At 41.9% G+C, this 20,038-nt stretch overlaps 1 protein-coding gene across 9 annotated transcripts in view; it reads right to left on the reverse strand.

Moving 5' to 3' along the window:
• Positions 1-20,038, reverse strand: part of PLCE1 (phospholipase C epsilon 1) — a 332,067-nt gene that overhangs the window by 24,540 nt on the left and 287,489 nt on the right. For 8 of the 9 annotated variants that reach the window (XM_045197747.2, XM_071221217.1, XM_045197748.2 and 5 more), the window contains 7 exons: positions 19,729-19,858; positions 14,972-15,093; positions 13,819-13,936; positions 9,000-9,131; positions 7,663-7,953; positions 2,869-3,032; positions 1,349-1,610 (listed from right to left, as the gene is read on the reverse strand). In XM_045197747.2, the coding sequence (XP_045053682.2) occupies positions 1,349-1,610; positions 2,869-3,032; positions 7,663-7,953; positions 9,000-9,131; positions 13,819-13,936; positions 14,972-15,093; positions 19,729-19,858 (1,219 nt within the window). The remainder of the gene's footprint in view (positions 1-1,348; positions 1,611-2,868; positions 3,033-7,662; positions 7,954-8,999; positions 9,132-13,818; positions 13,937-14,971; positions 15,094-19,728; positions 19,859-20,038) is intronic. The other variant, XM_053922228.1, reaches the window with a different exon arrangement.

A 20,038-nucleotide genomic window follows, 5' to 3' on the forward strand; every position in this document is an offset into this window, starting at 1 on the left:
TTTGGAGAGATTAAAAAAAGGATTTATAAAAGATTGTTTTTGCTTCTCATACTTTTTCACATTTTTGCAGTAACTGTTATGGGCTGAACTGTGTCCTAGAATTCATAAGTGGCAACTCTAACACTCAGTGACCTCAGAATGTGACTGTACCTGGACATAGGGCCTTTCAGGAGGTAATGAAGTTAAAATGGGTTGTCGGGGGGGGGGCCCTATCCAAAAGGATGTGTCCCTGTCAGAAGAGGAGATCAGCATGCAGAGAGAGACGCCATATGCTAAGCACACGGACCGAGGGACGACCATGTGAGGACAAAATGGGAAGGCGGTATCCACAAGCTAAGGAGACAAACTTCAGAAAAAAAAACTGAACCTGCTGACACCCCGACCTTAGACTTCTAGCCTCCAGAACTGCGAGACAATAAAATTTCAGTTGTTGAAGCCACCCAGTCTGTGGCACTTTGGTATGACAGTCCGAGCTGACTGATCAGTGACCATGTGCCACTTGCACAATGGAGAGGAGAAACAGGAAAGGACCAAAAGTACGAGACCGTCATGGGTTTGTAGAGCTCAGAGGCTGGCAGCCTGAGCGTGGCTGTGGGAGGAAGTATGCACTAGAACTTAGGTACTCGAAGTAGACTGACAGGGCCAGCATTTCTGGGAGCTTATTCCAGAGGCAGAGTCTTAAGCCCCACCCCAGATTCCCCTGCATCAGAGCCTCCATTTTATTACTAAGAGCCCCAGGAACTCCCATGCACACCAGATTTTAACAGGAAGTGCACAGACAGTCTGGACAGGTGTGATTGGAGGAAGGTCCCCGGAGGTCCTCAGCAAAGCCAACCCACCAGTTAACAGCTTCAGCAACTGCTCAGGATTCTGCATCCTACCTGTTCTACCCCCCAATACCCATCCCTGGCTTCTGACACCACACTTCTGCCAGGCACTGATTCCAGCCTTGGCCCACTAGCCACTACTACACGCCACCCTCCCCTCCTCTTGGTTTCCTCTCCTCACTTCAGTCTCTGCTTTAGAAGTGCCAGGGGCGCAGAGGGTGCTATTTGGGAAGGGACGTGGGGAGTGAGAGCCAACCACCACTGTTTCCGACATCAGCAGCAGTGGGGGAGGTGTATTTCCTAAGGAGTGTTGTTACTACCTTGGATTTTAGGATAATGTAAAAGAAAAACCTGTTCTGAGATGTGCTTAAACAGTGTTCAGAATTGTATTATTTCTGCCTGGTTCTTATTTTAACTTTTCAGTACAAAAAATCCAAACTATGGGAGAGCAGAGAGAAGAGCTCCGGGGCATCTGTCACGCAGCTGCAGTGATCACTAACAACCTGGCAGTGCTATGCTACCTCGTTTCAAAGCCTTGAGTGGGATGATTCTCTGAGCAGTGACTGCTGAGCTGTTGTTTTCCACGACTGCAAAACGAAGGAACACAAGGTCTTCGAAGTAAACCCGGAAGAAGAACTGCTCATTCCACATGGGGTTCAGAGTGTTCCGATGGATGGGCTTCGTGCGGAAGTGGCAGCTGTCCAGCGGCATGCCCAGGACATCAACCTCGATACACGGGCTTCCCGTGCTGTTACTTGGGCACACATTCTGACCAGAGACGACCTGAGGGAGGAAACAAGGATCCACGTGGCTGAAGATAAAAAGGAAACAAAGGCACCCTCTGCACCTCACTGCTTCCCTAAACAAAGAACACTCTGGAATGGATGAGGGAAATGATTAATAAATCAGCTAAAACAAAAAGGGAGAGTGATTGTAATCAGGCAACCACATGGCTGGAGACATGGGAAAAGCTTATTGTGTCACCTCATTGATCTGTAATCTTTCAATCATCAAAATGTTCAAGTATCTTCAAAACTAAGCAATTAAGATGAAATTAAGTTTCTCAAGAAGGTGAGAGAAAAGGAGGGAGGCCTAATGCGACCTAAGCATGAATTTGTTATGAACATTATGTTCAAGATGTTTTACGTGTATATTTTATAACTTCAAAGTCATTTTCTTGAATAGCTTAGTTTAGCAGCAAGTTACAGGGAACGCTGTTAAAAATGAATTCATAGCCGATGGAACTCTACTCGAGTCTGCCTCGGACGGTCAACAGGAGAGGGGCCCCTGCCCTAGTCTTGGGGAAAGAGACAAGCAGTTGAGATGGAGGAAGATCTGTGAGTGAGTTCTCCCAGGGGTTTGAGGTGTCGTGAGCAGCGCCTGCTTGGCATTCTTCCTCCGGAGTTAAATGGACAAGCTGTAATGTCAGACAGAAGAGATCACCTCGCCCCGCTTTGCTCTCACCCATCCAGCGGGCTTTTCCTCTGTCTGCTAAGAGGGAGCGAAAGAATGGGGAAATAAAGTTGAGTGATGAGCTACCAGGGCTGTTGTTAAGGGCAGTCTGTAGAGACTTGACATTTAGCTAAGTAGACAATAAAAGGACTACGGAAAGGCCCAGGAATGATAAACTTTAAACCGTGAGGAAAGATATTTGTAATTGATTTGTGTATTGATGGCTGTTCGATTTTAGGAGAGCCTGTTAGAGTTTAAGATGACCTGCTCTAACCAGGAGCTCAACTTCTAGGGCAGGTGCTCAGTGATGATTCCGAGGGCTCTGGAGGACAGGGAGGTCTTCACCAGTATGCAGGTGAAGCAGGGAGCTCGTAGCTCCACCTGCCGGGCACTGGCAAAGACATGTCTGGTGACAGCATTCCTAAACCACAGCCACAGCTTTTAAGAGGCAAAGAAATCCTTTTGGGAACTAAATCTGCATGAACCACACTGCCACATGAGAACTTGGTAATGCCTTGAACTCAGAACCAGTTCATATGCAGCAAGGATGAAGCGCCTTGCTACTTCTGATGACAGGAGCCACACTTACAGTTAAAGAGTAGACGGCGGGCTCCATGTTGTCCAGGTCTCTTTCCAAGGGAGAAAATTTCTGGTACATGGGACAGTTCTTGTCCCACAGAACTGGAGGTTTCAAAACATAGCCACAGCCACCGTTGGCCTCAAACATGGCAGCATTTAAATGCAAAGGGAGATCTGCAAAACAAAGTCAATATTACCTGTTACTTTGTCACTTGTAAATGCAAAATGCAAAAGAACTTTGTATTGATTTTCCCTAAGCTTAGGCACGAAGAAGAGGTGACCATCCATTTATTCCATAGCCTGACGGAGTGGCTGTGTGCCTGGTCGTATTAGGCACCAGAGATACAACAGGCAACAAGATCCAAAGTCCCTGTCTTCATGGAGCTCGGTTTACGGGATAAGCCCAGCATTCTCACCCCAACCCAGGTCCCACCACTTAAAAAACTCCTTCAGCAAATAAAAATTTACAACACTCATCCAAAAAATATCTTTGACATACGTCATTTTATACTGACTCTTAGAAAGGAACAATAATGGCATTTTCTTATCCCCATACGCCAACCCATGCAGATAACTGTATGACCAATTCTTGCTTTTGCAAGTATAAAATCTCAATAATCCAAGAAAGACTGGGAGAAGAGCCAGAGAAATATATTTTTCCATGAAATCTCCATTTTATCCCATATATTACAATACTTCTACATCTTTTTTAATTGTAGTTAAATATGAAAAAACATTATCATCACATGTGATTCACATCATGTCCATGATCCCCTCGGTCGTAAACTCTGGGAACCCTCACAACAGCTTCCAGTCTTCCCTGGCCAGATTTCACTTGGCACCATTCTACGCTGAACGATGGGATTCCTGCACCGTTTCAGGCTCTTACACATGCAAATGCTCATCTGATTGCACAAGACTGTATGGAGGCTGCCCAAATGAACAGCGAGTTTATGAGACACACCTGACAAACGTCCCCTCTGATAGATTCCTTCCATATGCAGAGTGAATTCTGCTGCATGGACCGACATCAAGGGAAAGTGTGGTAAGCACCACGGAACAATATGCAGTTGGCCTCCACGTGTCTCATGAGTAAAATCTGTGTATGTGGAGTTGGCTGGGATTGTGTGCAGGAGTTCTTGGGGTAAGATCTTTAGACTTATGAAAGCTACTTGGGCTCGGTCTCCTTACCTATAAAATCAGTGCACTGGACCCCGCGTCCCAGGCCCCTTCCAGTCCTGAAGGGACTGATTCACTGAGGCTGACGGTCTTGCCTGCAGTAAGAAGAGAATTTTCTTCCCAGGCTACTCTGTGACAGAGGAACACAGACCTGGGCTAGGATGGCTGGGAGAGTGAAGCAAACTAGCTCGTGCAGAGTTGCGGAATGTGAACTGGATGTATGTTACTGAAAATTGTAGCAGTTCACACTTACTACACTCTTCTAAGATACCCATTCTAAGTGCTTTAAGGGCATCAGTGCTTCCCAATAACCCATGAGGTGTTCTCCTTTTTATAGATGAGGAAACCGAGGCACAAGAAATGAAAGAACCCAAAGCACACAGTTAGTAAGCAGTGGGTGCTGGGGTTCAAACCCTGACAGTCTAACCCGTAGTTCCCAATCTGAACAGCCGAGACATCTAATGTGCATCCCTCAGGGGTGTCATAAATGAGATATTGTGTGAAAGTCCCTACCCAGCATTTGGCACATAGAAGGTCTCAAGAAACAGTAGCTGTTAAGTTATGATTATGATGTCAACACCTGTTTGGGTTTGAAGTCTGACTTCATGAAGTCTGTGTCTATCCTGTGGCTTTCTAAAACTTTAAAGCACTTTTTCTTTACTACAATCACATCAAGAAATGCAATAAGTAAAACAGATCCAGGTGGAGCTGCTCAGTTTGAAATAAAGGTGGGACCTCAAATCTAGCCCTCCTGTGGCAGCCTAGGGGTGATCCCAGGACTTCATCTGGGGCTATAGGTTTAAAAGCCCTGTTGAAACCAAGTGAGAGAGTGTGCATGAATCTGAGTCACATGATTACCCCTCTCGGTCACGCATGTGATGGCAGATCAGGCATAGCATTACTTTTATGATCTTCTATTAATTTTAAACTCCTGTGTTAGTTAGACATCATTTCCGTAATAATTGTGCCTATATTTGGGGGCTGGAAAAATCATCGCAAAGAATTTGACAATCATTCAAGAAAGCATGTTAAATACTAATAGAAGCTTTTTTTCCAATTGGGGCCACATATCTATACACTTGTCGGTCCTGGGACATGAGGCAGAAACTGTTCTGCCCCGAAGGAAAGAACGTTGAGGGACGGCTGCCAGCAATAAGCAGGACTTGCATACCAGGCTCAAGTCAGTTTCCAAATGTAAGAGTTGGTTTTATTGAGTGTAGACCTGGGCGATTCCTGGTTCCAGATCACTGCAGCCCTTCTTGGAGTTGATGGAGCCATTAGAGATCCTGGGAAGACATGACCCTAAGTCCATGGACACCCTTTTGGGGCATTAGTGTTCCCTGAAATTCAGGAAATGCTGAGGCAGATGAGCCATGGAACACTGCTGGAGGCTAGAGGGGATACTGGAGAAGGTTCTCTGATATTTGTTTGGGATGTTTTATGGAAAATCAAGCACTCCCTCAGTAGGAATTTTTTTGTAAAAATTAAAATACAATGATTCCAACATCAACCTTTACCTGTCTATTTGGACTTGCCATCCACAGAAAAGTACCTAGAAGAGATCTGGATCAAATATCAAGAACCACAGATTTGGACTGCAGTGGTGCTGATAGGGACAGTCTATTTCAGCTCAGCGTGCACATATTGAGCATCTACTGTGTGCAAGATATTTACCAGGCTCTATCCCCTGTCTGCACAGATGAAGGCCATTTTTGCAGATGAACATGCTGAAACCGCACGTTGTTTGTGCTTTTTCTAGCACGGGGAGGTGTTTAATAACTGCTCACCACATTGAATCAAGGGAGGTCTTTGGGAGACTCTCTCTTGGGATGGAAGATTACGTAGAGAAACTTGAGAGTGAACCATCCCCACAGCCATCTGCCTCCCTTGAGCAGTCAGTTCAAACATGGACTCCCAGCTTGACTTGGGAAAGAGGCAAAGCCTCCAGGGGTGAGCGAAGGCCAAGCTGTAGCCTCACTGTGTGCTTCTGGACTGCAGGGGTGCCCAAGGAGGGGCAATTCCATGCAGCAGTGGTTCTCTTTGCCATCGCTGGAGCCAGTGTGTCTGCATCAGCCTCAGCACGGCAGGAGAAAGGGCACATCCAAAACCAAATGCATTTCCATTTCCTTGAGAAAACCATTTTGCTAGTCATTTCAGTTTACTTAAAATATTTCAGTATCATAATAACCAAGGGCGCCAGTGGACACAGGGCTACAGACAGGGTCAGAGATGTGAGCCCACAAGCCACTTGGGACAGATTGAAAAGAAATTTTTACAACTTTGAAAATATTTCATTATTATTTCCATTTGTGTGAGTCCAAATCATACTGTTTTCATAACTTATCAAAAACACTTAATCATCGTTAACATTTGTGGAATGCTCTCTGTGTGCCAGGCACTACGCTGAGAATGGTATTTCACCTGTATTATGTTATTTAATTTCAATCAAAAGAAGCAAATATAACAAGGGCAAAAAAAAAAAGTCTGCAGGGTCAGCCACAAATGAGCACTGTTGGCACTAGTGCTAGGTAGCCAGCTGGTCCCAGAGCTAAAGGTGGGTTTGACCTTGGCTGGAGACAGGACTGTACTGCGGGTGATGGGCCAGTACCATTAGTTAGGGTCTGAGACAGCCCACATGAGAGGATGAGAAGGCTGCTTGGCTGTTCAAAGGAAAGACTGGCTTCTTAATGAGCTTGAGGAAACAGTCCTCATCTACCTTTGCTTTATCTTCTGCAGCTGCCCTCCTGCCTCCATAACCAAGTGGAAAAAAAAATACTTTATCCTCTAAACTCCTCGAGTCTTTGAATATATTACTATTAATCATTCTGTGACCTTGAGCAAATCAATTTTTCTGTGCCTTGGTTGGCTCATTTGAGGAATGGGGATCATCAGAGTACCTACCACTCAGGGATGTTGCAAAGACTGAACGACATAATGGGGGGTCAAGGAAAATTCAGCACAGGGCCTGGCACACAGCGAGTGTGCAATAAAATGGTAGCTTTTATTCTGGACTTTTAGACCTCATCCTGTTCCTGTTATCAGAGTTTGATCAACAGCGGAGAAACACAAACCCCACTTTCTCAGTTCATGTCATTTACATACTTGTTTCTTCCGTGTTGACTGCTCTTAGAGCAATGACCAATAGTCTGCATTTCAATCTCAAAGGGATGAGGAGAAGCTGAAATGGTTTTAACTTGTAATTTGTTTGGAATGAGAACTACTATTTGACGGCAAAGAATACCTTAGCAAGATAGCTTACTAAGGGATGTTAGGAACTCTCTGCCCCAAAGGATCTTGAGAAGCAAACTAGACACAGACCTAAACAGTGTCCTGTTTAAAGACACCCCAGAGCAGCCTTATGTTTAAAAGGTACCTTAAAGAGGAGGCAAGAACAGGAGACTATTATCAGGGACCCTTTGAAGGTTCTTTTTTATCACCTCAACTCTGAAACATCAAGGGCACAATTCAGCATCAAATTCACCTGTAGTTTTACTCTTACATACACTATGCCCCCGTCTGGAATCTTGCCCCTTTAAAAAAATGTTTGTTGAACTAGGTTTACTGAAGTATAAGACGCAAAGGAGAGAGGTGAGAGGCCCCCTTGGGGGTGCAGCAGGTCCATTACCATCGGTCTGGTAGTTGAGCGCCACGAGCTGTATCCCATGCAGCCAGAACATAAGGGGGTTGGGGTTGGATGAGTCGATGCGGGTGGCGGCTGGGTAGGTCCTGAGCAGCTGACAGGTGGTGTGCTGGATCAGTTTCTGAGAATACCTGCGACACAGACGTTTGGCGGCATTTTCATTCAGCGATGAGATATGGTAACATTTGGGAGTTCTAATGATAGCGCTGAGGGACGTGGTTGGGCTGAGGGGGGAAGAAGATTCCTCCCAGGCCTGTCGCATTCCTTCATAGGAACCTAAACCCCCCAAAAGATTAGCCTTAGATTAGTGCAGAAAACTTTAAATGTTTTAGAAAGATAAACTTGAACACTCCAGTAAACAATTATGACCACGTAACTAGATCTTATTAGTGTTAGTGTTTCACTGTTAAGTGTACACTACAATAGTGTTATACTATAATAGTGTTTCTTGTGAGTTAGTCCACCACCTTGAAACGAAATGATAGCTAATGAGTTTAAAAATGAGTGTAGAAACACCAATTTCAATTAAAAGCCTGAAAGTCCTTTGCCTCAGTACCTCATCTATCCTGTGGACATATCTGCACAATACACAACAATATATGTACAAGGGTGTTCACTCTGGCATTTTTTATAGCAAAAAAAAAAAAAAAAGCAACCCCCCCCCAAAAAAAAAACCCCAGGAACCAACCCAAATGTTCAATAAATGACAGCATGCACACAATGGAATGCCACAGAGGCATTAGGCAGGATAAGGTAGACATATGCACAGAAAACTATTTGAAAAGTTACAGCAATATAAAAGTTATAAAAGTGTGTTCAGTTATATCCCATTTGGATCATCTTAAAAAGGATCTTATTTTTCTTGAACAAAACACAATAAACTTAACAGTGGTTACCTCTGGGGAGTAGAACTGAGCCATTGAGAATGGAAAGGAATTTTAATAATACCCTATATTGTTTGCATTTTTTAACTATGAGAATTTATTACTTTTTTAATAAAAAGTAATTAGTAATAAAATGGACATATCTTCTGGAGTTATAATGGTGAAGAGAGCAGTTCCAATAACCACTAGAATGTTCCAAGGTGGTTCCAATATTTTCCTTTTGAGGCAAACACTGTTAGAACATCTTCGGTGAAACACTATTTTTTAGCAAGTTAAAAATGCAAATTAAAAAATTATTTATACCACACTTAGGTAATATAAACATTCATGAAAATAAAAAAAGAATTAAAAAGTTCAAGGGACGTGCTTAGACAGTGAAATGCTGGATGTATCCAGCATGCAAAATCAAGCAAAGATATTGTAAGAAGGTGACTTTACTTTTTCCAGATGTTTTGTTAAATGATGCTGTCTCCCCAGGGCTCATTCTGCCCGGATTGTTGCCAAAAATGGACTTCCTGCTTTTCCTTTCTTTTCCTCTGTTAGAGCCAGATGCATTTAGAGTTGACAGGCCTGTTCCCATAAAATGAAAATAAATAAGCCAAAAACTACAAGCAAGGGAACTCAACATTTTCCATCCTTGTTAATGTTTATTTTGAAGTCCTACTACTCCCTTGTAAGCCAGTACAGAAGACCTACTAGCATTTTTAGCGCTGTTAATAATAGTATTTCAGGAAATTAGAGCAAAGTTTTTTTTTAATCTCTGTGGGCACATGTGATGAGAACTGCATGATTATTACAGAACAACCACAAAATCACACACACCCCCACTTGATGGTACACCAGGAAGATTTTGAAGTTGCATACAAAGAAAGTGCTCCAGGCCACATCTAATTATAAGGACCTAATTACTTAATTTGGAGAGATGAAAGAATGGTAAAGAGCCAGATTTTAGAGTCATATTTTCTAGGTTGAATTCCTGTCAGTATGAGAGCCTTGACTTAACATCCACCGTCTCTCTTCCTCAGTTTCCTTATCCATAAAATGGGTGTAATGATAGGAACTCACAGGGTTAGTCTGAGAATTAAATGGGAAATACATTAAAATAAACGATTTTATTTATGCATTATTTTTTAGAGAGAAGGGAAGGGAGGGAGAGAGGAGAGAAACATCAATCCGCTGCCACTCCTATACACCCTGTCCGTGGAACACATCCAGAACCCAGGCACGTGCCCTAACCAGGAATCCAACAAGTGACCTTTCGCTTTGCGGGAGGATGCCCGACCAAATGAGCCATAGCAGTCAGGGCAATGGAAAATACATTTTAGGATACTGATGTTCATGCTTCTCTTTCTCACTCCCTGGATCCTTTCTGCCCAGCACAGTGCCTGTTGCACTGCGTCGATTTAACAGATATTTGCTGAGTGAGGAAGTGAATGCACACCATGCAGGCCTAGACCCAGTGCAGGAAGCGTGAGTGAAAGGCACCAGTGAAGCCCGAGTTGCCTCCAAACTGTTTCACCGTCTACAATTGTACCATTAGAGAGTAATTCCTTCAGCTGGAGCAGTGTTCAGGAGGTCCTCTCTGAGATGAAAATGCACCTTCCAAAAACATCATCAGAGAAGACAGGATAAAGTAGTGTGTAATAAAAACATAGACTGTGGGGTTTAAATCCAGTTCCCTGTGGGGTGACCTCATCGAAGTTATTTAATCCCTCTGCCCAACTTCTTCCTCATCTGTAAAAGGGCTGTGGTTAAGATTAAGTGAGGTAATGTATATATACATATTTAGTAGAGTGTCTTGTTCAGAGAAAGTGCTCAGTTCATAGCAGCTGTGGGGCTTCTCAACTTTTTTTTCTGTGAAGTATCCATTAGTACAAAGATGCACAAACTTGGACTAATGAGGTCTCATGCTTTATCTTAAAATTGTGTGTGAATTTTGCCCTCTACACAATGATGTAACAGTAGATTGCTTCCCACGTAAAACTGATGAGGGGCCAGAGGGAGGCACTGTGTTCATTCTGGGGTTTTTGCACACATCCTGGCACGTGCCGACATTCCCCAGCGATGTGGGACCTTCTGTGAACAGCCTGGTTATTCTCTCGGGGTGGGGCAAGGAAGAAAGAACAGCGCTGGGTCATCAAGAAAGGGGAGAATCTGAAGAGGCTGGAGAAGTAACAGAAGGAGCAGTAAAGAGCCTTCATCTGCCCTGTTGGCCCCTTCACCAGTAAGGACAGCAACAACCACGATTTCCGGAGAGCCAACTATTTGTAGATAGTGAGCTAGTCACATAATATACTTTATTGTTAATTTTCAGAACAACCCTGCAAGTTAGGAGTATTATGTCTTTTTTATGGATAAGGAATCTGAAGTGCAGGGAAGTTAACTTAATCAAGGTCATTGAGGAGTTGAATCCTACCACGGAAATGGGTTTGTGATCTTGGGAAAGTTCCTGTACTTCTGGGGAGGTCACACCACACAATCTTCATGCTGCCTTATTGCTCTGAAGATTTTTTTGCATATTGCTCCTTGGAAGGGACTTGGGATAGTGAAGGGTGAGATGCATTGAAATGGATAATGTAGGAAAATTAAAATCAATGGTGTAGCAAAATGAACATCTTATAGTATTTTTTCCAGGAGCATCAAAGCAAATTGTAATTACAACAAATATGCAGAAGGTATTATAATAATGATTCTGGCAACACAGTTTAGTTATTTCAAGAAAGGAAATATATTTAGGGAGAGAAACATGTACAAACCTCAATTACTAAAAAAATTAAAATATAGTACATCTATAAAGAATATGTGCCATATAACACTTCAAAAGAAGAGCACACTGGGAGTTTTAAAAATAAGCCAAATAACCACATGCTTAGCCTGTGCCTCAGATCAGAAGCTGCACCAAATGACCTTTTAACTCTTCTACAGTTCTCTGTCCATACAGAAACCTTATCTTTCACACTGACTTCAAATGCCTTTGGGAATAAGTGCTCTTTATTTACTCGGTGCTTGAAAGAAAAGACAAAGCCCAGAATGGTTTGGGTATAGTGTCAGCTGAATTTATAAAGAAAAGAGATACAGTGAGTGGGGCTCTTGGATGAAGTAGCCTTCTCGCTTGTTCCTGTGACTAAGGATGCACAGGCTACAAGGCTCTTGTGACAAGAAAAGGATTTTTCCTCATCACAAGAACAATTTTACCAGCTGTAAATATGGTCATGTTGTAGTTATGTGAGAGGAAGTCATGATCCCTGAAACAAAACTCAAATGGCTAGGTTCCTGCATTTCTTTGAAATCTTCGCTTGCTATTTATCCACTCACATCCTCTTCAAAAGCATTTGCTAGCTGATGAGCAGTAGCAGCCGCCAAAAATCCCGAAAGCTGCCCTGGTGGCCTGGTGGCTCCGTTGGTTGGAGCATCGTCCTGTACACCAAAAAGGTTGCGGGTTTGATCTTTGGTCAGGGGACATACCTAGGCTGTGGGTTCAATTACTGGTTGGGGCACATACGGAAGGCAATCGACTGATGTTTCTCTCTTACATCAGTGTTTCTATTTTCTCCCTTCCACTCTCTCTAAAATCAATAAACATATCCTTGGGTGAGGACTAAAAAAATACACATACAATTTCTTCTGGTGTGTAAAAAGAACACTATTACCTAATTTTTAAATAGCCCAATACCTTTGCCCCAATTTCAGGGCAGAGTGTGAGAAATGGTACTGAAGATAAACCTCTGGAAGGCAGGACCTTCTTTCAGAGCATATTGAAAATAATGAGGGTTGGTGCTTTAACTCCCTCTGCAGGCCAAGTTTATATACCCTGCTTACCAACATTTATACAATCCCCCAATTCCAGAGGCTTTCCTGTCTTCAGAGACCTTGTGCAAGGAAATCCTTTTTGTCAGTATAAGGAGATGAAGTTTTCTGACCTCCGTATATTTATGGACTTCCATGTGGTGCCCTCCACCTCCTGCTGCCCCCTTTGTGGGCACCTGCTGGGTGAGCTCACTGACAACACACCCCAACAAGAGAGGCGAGCTAGTGCAATGGAGATAGATAGGCTTTCTAATTGTGGTTCTGTCATTTATTAACTGAAATGAAGCTTTTTGGGAAGCAGTTTATCAGCACTGTACTTCTAGAAATGGCCAATTGGGAAAACCTTTTCTCCCACTGAAACCCCGCCCATGGTCCTTGTGGTGTGGGTACAGTCTCCCTACCCAGCTCAGGGATGGGGTGTGTGACGCGGGCCCTAGACTGTCACAACACTGCCTGCCCTTGGCCACAGGGATTGGTTCAGGGATGGAAGAAGGACCTAATGAAAAACAATCAAACTGCTGCTTAAAGTTCTGGAACAGATTCTTACACTGAAGCTGAGTCTGGAAACATGTAGTGTGAGCCTGTAGCAGCTGCCGGACAACCACAAAGGGAACAGGGCCAACAGAGTGGAGACAGTGACAAATGGCGCGAGAGATAGCCCTGGATTATGCTGTGCCTGAAACTGTGTATCCCTTCACTTTTCTTTCTTTTTTAAAAAAATTTTACTTTATTTACTTATCTTGTGTTTTTTCAGAGAGAGGGGAAGAGAGGGGTAAAGAGAGAGAGAGAGAGAAACATCAGTTGGCCACCCCTCATACACGCCCTGACTGGGGACCTGACCTGCAACCCAGGCATGTGCCCTGACCAGGAATCAAACTGGCGACCTTTTGTTTTGCAAGGCAACGTCCAACCAACTGAGCCACACTGGTCAGGGCTCCCTTCACTTTTCAATACATGAGCCAATAAACTTCCTCTTTGCTTAAGTCAATTTCTGCCACTTTTAAACAAAAGAGTCTTAACAGATGCACTCTGATCTAGGGCCAATTACTTTCTCACTCTCAGACTTGTTTTATTTAAAAACAAGGAATAAATCCACTACCTCATGGAATTATTAGGAAGGCAATAAGATGATGTATGTAAAATACTGACACAAATCCTGGTACTTAAATGCTTAATAAAATTTAGCTGCTAGATGTTATGAATATTATTATCATTATCAACTATTATGAAAATATGTAATATGATCTAGAAAATAAACATTTTATGGTATTTTGCTCATGAGCATCACAGCAAATAATAACAACAATAAATATTTAGGAGGTGTTATAACAATGAATTCTGCAACACAATTTAGCTATTTTGAGAGTATTCACAATGTGCAATTAAATAAATAGTATATTTTTATCTTTTGATACCTTTAAATGTTTTAGATGATTTTTCTTCCTCTTACCTGGAAATTTTACTGCTTGGCAATAGATGACAAGGTCAGAAAGCTCGGGTGCAATCTGTCTGCTCTCCTTTTTATTCTGAGGAAGATAAAATTCTTCTCCCAGTTCCATGTCATATACCTGTCAAAGGAAAAATAATGCCAGTTGACATGGAAGGCACATGCCACCCACGAGCCTGTTCCTTTCTCATGTCACCAGTGTGTTTCACCTTAGTCTATATTTACTCTTGTGTCCTAACACCTTTCCTAGAGTAAAAACTTTCTTTTTTCTCTTTTAAAAGATTTTATTTATTTATTTTTAGACAGAGGGGAGAGGAGGGAGAGAGGGAGAGAAACATCAGTCTGTGGTTGCTTCTCCAGCCCCCCCCCTCCCCCCCGCACTGGGGACTTGGCGCGCAACCCAGGCATGTGCCCTGACTGGGAATCAAACTGGTGACCCTTTGGTTCACAGGCCAGTGCTCAATCCACTGAGCCATGCCAGCCAGGGCAGAGTAAAAACTTTCTGAGAGCGAGAAATGAGTGTAATTCATGGGATATAGTCCAGGGTTGTAAATATGGAACAGTCAATGCATATTTGTTGAATGAATAGATAATCGAGCCTGCTCCTTCTATAGGTCACATTTTGACATATTATATTATTTTGTTCTCCAACAATGTCAGGGCCACTATTCTACAGATTTGCTCACAGCCTACATACTGGGAGGCCCCTGAAGGTAGGGTCTGGGTATCTCATTTATCCTTCCATCTCAGTGTTATTCCTGTGTTAACACTTCACAATTTAGCCCCGTTAATCTTCTTGGTCATCCCAACATCTTTAAAGCTCCTAGCAATTCCTTGAAGGCACCAGGCTGTCCTCTGGGCCTGCATGCCCTGTTTTTAGCTGCTACAAGCACTGTTTACAGGTTGGTCTCCATCACCAAACCACCTCCTGTGCCACCTCAGTATTGGCCACACAGTACACCTTCAGTAGGTATTTGTTGGATGAGTCAATGACTAACCTTCTACAAATGGCAGGTGGGTGCCCCATAGCATCAGCATGTGGGCTTTGGCATCTAAGGGAAAGGGAGGGTAAAGGTGAAGGGAAGGGATAAATAAGGAGGGAATGAAATCCTACCTGAAACCAACACGTGCAAATTCACAGAAACCATTCACCCACCTTTCCTTTGTTGCAAGCAGAGTTATCTGCTTTCTTTATCCTCTTGGGGATTTCTTCATTATACTCAAACTGAAGCTTGTCGTTACATGATTTATTTTCAGGTCTGTCTTCTAGAATGTTGTCTGAAAATGAGTTGGCAGGCTTCAGTGGACAAGAACCGAATGCTTCACTTACGGGCTATGTCTACGTCATTGCAAGCATATCCAGATACTTGTGCTCGCCTATAAGGCCGAGGCTGGCTACATGTTACCAAAATGGTGGCTTGAAGCATCATTTTTCACTTTGTTAAATAATGTGTCATACAGACATAATCTAAATGAGAAGGCTCATTTTCAGGTACATGAAGTATGCAAAGATTATGGAGGATAACCTGAGTCAAGAAGCTCTCGGTACACCAGTTTGGGAAGGATTTAGTGGTTGAAGCACTTCCAGATGGTGCATACAAGATTTATTCTCTCTCACTTTAAAATGAAGCTATTAGCTTCTTTTACCTCTAGAAATGTCAAAACCAGAAGAAAAAAAGACATTGTCATTTGTAATGCACTTTTCACAATTATACTTAATTGGAAAGTAAAGTTTTCACAATTTTAAAAATCAATTTATTAAGTGAGAATCTTAGGGATGGGAATTAAAATAACCTAAAATATAAGAGATAATTTTATCTCTTGCTTTCAATTTCTACTCAAAATGACTTTAAAGGTGTTAGCAGTATATCACGATTATATTCTTTTAAAATGAAAAACAAGAAAGCACATTTCTCACCTCGGATTTACTATCTTATCAGACCACGAATGCTTAGACCAAAATATCCTTATACCAAATCAGAGTCATGCAGCCTGCTATGAAGTCAGTGAGCTCAACCATTTTGCTACATTTTTATTTACGCGAGTGCCACAGCTTCACGCTAATCAGGCCTAAGAGACTGGAAACTGATGCTGACGCTCATGCAGTGGAAACGCTCAGTGTGAATGGCTTTACCTTCCTGACAGTTAGGAGCAGGGAAGCAGTAAGGACATCTGCTACAGAAAAACAGAGTCAGGAAGGGGATAAAAGTAAGAAAAGTTAAGACAAAAAGCCAGATAAATTAAACTAAGGTAGGAAGCAAAGCATAACAACAGCTTAGGTGATAGGATAAATGAACTAAGGAATCTTCCATCAATTCAATATTTTGATGTTAAGGATGCAACAGCTAGCAATAAAAAAAGTTCAAATGTTGTTAATGTTTATCATGCCATTACACTCACATTTTATATTAATACTCCCAACTATATATTATGTCAAATAGATATAAGGTGATTAATCTGTTAGAGTCATGTAGTTATTATCGAAGAATAGCTCTATATTAAGTTGCCAATTCAAATCTGTACTCTGTTCAAGGTTAGTCAGGATAAATGGCAAAGTTGGGAAAAATTAATCTATATTTATTTAATGAAATTTACTTAAATAAATAGTCATTTAGAATGTACTGCCTAAAAGGCAGAGTAGTGGTTCCTGAAATACATGAGCCTCATTTGGAACTTCCTTTGTATTTTCTGGAAGTAATTTTGGAATCATTATGTTTTTATAGCCAAAAAAAAGGCTACAGACGAATTCATTTTATAGATGTGAAAACTGAAGACCAGGGCTGTCACAGAAGTAAACTGGGCCACCCAGATTCTAAAGATGGGTTCCCAGCCTGGGCTGCTTGCGAGGGCCGCAGAAGGCCTGTGAACACTCCTTGCGATTTTATGCAGAAATTTGAGAGCATGTTTATTTCTCTGAGGGGATTGGCCACAGCTCCCATCTCATCCTCAAAGGGACCCATCATTATAAGAAGCTTAGAAACCTTTGAGGTCCCCTTATGAAGCTGGGAATGGTCCTGCCCACAGCAGGTAGGTTTCTATTTCCTTCTCATCTCAGCTGGACAAAGTGAAGATGGTACAGGGAAGCAGAGATGAGCGAGGCAACACACCATGACCAAAAGTACAAGACTGACAGGGTACTTAACGGTAGCAGAAAGAAGCCTGAATAGGACAAGCTTAGACAAGTCATGGCATAATGATAAGGCCTGTTTGGGAACCAGCCAGTGAGAGGAATCTATTAATGAAGTGGGAAATACTCATGTGGTGGCAGTGGATTTAATTGCTGTAGATCTAGATGGTAGTGCTGGAAGGAGGGAGAACATCAGTCAACATGTAACAGAACCGTCTCATTACACATCTGAGGGTGGAGGCCTTGAGTGGTGAAGGAACAATGCCCAAGTCTCCCGTCCACAGGGGCAGAACCTGGTGGGGCCCCCTTTCTCTGCATACCTCTTCCCAGCACGTGTGGGTCTTAAAGAAACACTAAACTATTAGAGAAATATAGTGGGGTAGGGTTTATATTTTACTCTCCTGAAAAAACAGGCAGACCTCATTTTATGGTGCTTTACTAATATTGCATTTTTTTCACAAATTGCGTTATTTTACAAGATCCTCCACCAGCAAAAAGATTATGACTTGCTTTATTGCGGTGGTCTGGAACCCAACCTGCAATATCTCTGAGGTATGTGTGTAAATCAGAAAGATCCTTCTCCTACCTGTTCATTTTGTTATTTGCATATCAAAACAGCTATACTAATAATACTAATAATAATACTAATAATTAAGAAAAGCCATCTCCTTTCTTGTTATAAAAGTACAGAAAATACACAGGATGATTTATGATAGTGAATTAATCTTCCAGTGCACTAACTTCTTATAAAAGCAAATGACATCTGGATTGGTTGACATCTTAAATGTGGTTTTCATTTCTTATCTGAATAAATTTGTTCTTTTATAAGAATATATCACCACGACTATCATAGGAACCCATGGGGAAAGATAAGTCAATATAAAAATATTCATATTCCCACAACTTTTCAGGAAAAAAAATACAAGAATTACCTTGACCCTTTTTCATTTTTTCCCCCCTCTTTTGACCTCCCCATTAGAGAATAGGCCCCTTGTATTATCTGATGGGATTTCAGGTCAAATAAATTGGTTTTTAGTTGATGATATGAAGCAATCAACTATTATTAAGGTCAACTATTAAATAGACACAGCAATGCCATTTCTGAATATCTACCTGAAGAAAACAAAAACAATAATTTGAAAATGTATATGCATCTCTATGTTCATTGCTGCATTATTCACAATAGGCAAGATATAGAAGCAACCTAAATGCCCATGGATGGATGAATGGGTAAAAAAGATGTGATACACAGACACACAAACATACATACACACACATAATAAACATAATGAAATATTACTCAGTCATAAAAAAGGATGGTATCTTGCCATTGGTGACAACATGGATGGACCTAGAAAGTAATATGCTAAGTGAAATAAGTCAGACAGAGAAAGACAAATACCATTGTGAAATCTAAAAAAAAAAGAAAATGAACAAAACAAAACAGAAACAGACTCAGAGATACAGAGAACAAACTGATGGTTGTCAGAAGAGAGGGGTGTGGGGGATGAGTGAAAAGGGGGGAAAGGAGAAACAGACCTCCAGGTATTAAAAAAAGCCACAGGGATGTAAAGTACGGCCTAGAGAAAATAGTATTATCTTAGTAACATTGTATGGTGACAGATGGCTACTGGACTTATTGTGGTGATCATATCATAATGAATATAAATGTTGAGTCACTACGTTGCTTACCTGGAATTAATATAATTTTGTATGTTAACTATACTTTACTTTAAAAAATGGACAGACTAGTATTGTATTCGGGGGTGGGACACAAAGAGCCTGTATGTAACTGCTGGCCATGATGGAAGTTCATGAACAAAACATGACGAGGAGACAGTTCTGCTAGGTGAGAAGCAGATATTTGCAGGGCAGCTTGGTTGTCTTAATGCCAGTGGTATGTGGTTGCTGGTCTGTGCAAATCTGCATATTTGTAAAACAGTTACCCTACAGAGAAGTAATATATTCTACCTATATAATGTTTATGTAAATAGGATTTTCCTTACTACACTTTGTCTTCCAGAAGTTGCCAAAATAAAACAGTCTACCATTAGCAATGGTACCTGAGAAAACATTTCGTAAACTATAACAAATGACACTCATTTAGTGCAAACAAAACACACTTGAAACTTAATTCTCATGTAAAGAAGAATCCTTTATCTGCAATCTCTAGATAACATCATTTATGTGACTTTTTTGTACTGCACCATTAGTTATCACCCATGTTTTTTCCCTTCGATGTGGCCAGAAAATGTCTCGTTGGCTTAGTAATGTGAGAAGCAGGGTAGTGGGGTAGGGAAACGATGCTTCTTTCTCTTCCATACTCCTAGGAAGCTGGAGTGAAAGGAAGGAGCAGAGTACAGAAACGTGATGCTGCCCCCTGCAGGTAGTACAGGAGACAGCAAAGATTCAGCCACAGTCTACAGTTTCTGCCAAGAGCATCAGTCAGTCCAGAACCTGAAAGGTGAGAATGGGGCTTCTCTACAGCAGTGAAACCCCATCCTCACCTCTTCCTCTAGAAATCCATTTAGGAATGACCCCTGTAATGCTTCCCACACCTTCCTCTTCTTTTCTTGAGTGGTGGCTTAGTAGCTAACTTGGTCCTCCTCACTAAGTGGAGGGATGGGATTTAGACTCTTGGGCACTATATTACAACAACCTGTACTATTGGTCTATGGAATGCCAGGCTTATTTTTGGAAAAAAAAGACACCCCCTGCAAAAAAAATCCCCAATAGAAAATCATCCAGGACTTCCCTGCACACAGCATAGGGTCAGTTTCTCTTACCATCAGAGAGGGATTCATAGTCATAATCATACTCATCCTCTTCATCTTCTTCCTCCTCGTTATTAGCAGGTGGGGGGTTGGTATTCCCACCATTATAAGCCTGAGCTTGCATGGATGCTAACTGATGAGCCTGAAAGATATCAATAATTAAAGACTGCAGATGGTGAGCTAGTGAATCTTAACTTACAGCTTTCAAAATGACTATCTCATGCTTACATCAGTCAGTAAAAGTGGCTTATCCTATTTTGATTCATTGGGGAAAGGGAAAAAAAATCTAAATTCACTTGAAGTACAAGGTTAATCATTGGAT

This window comes from Desmodus rotundus, chromosome 4, assembly GCF_022682495.2.
Source record: "Desmodus rotundus isolate HL8 chromosome 4, HLdesRot8A.1, whole genome shotgun sequence".
NCBI classification, from domain to species: domain Eukaryota; kingdom Metazoa; phylum Chordata; class Mammalia; order Chiroptera; family Phyllostomidae; genus Desmodus; species Desmodus rotundus.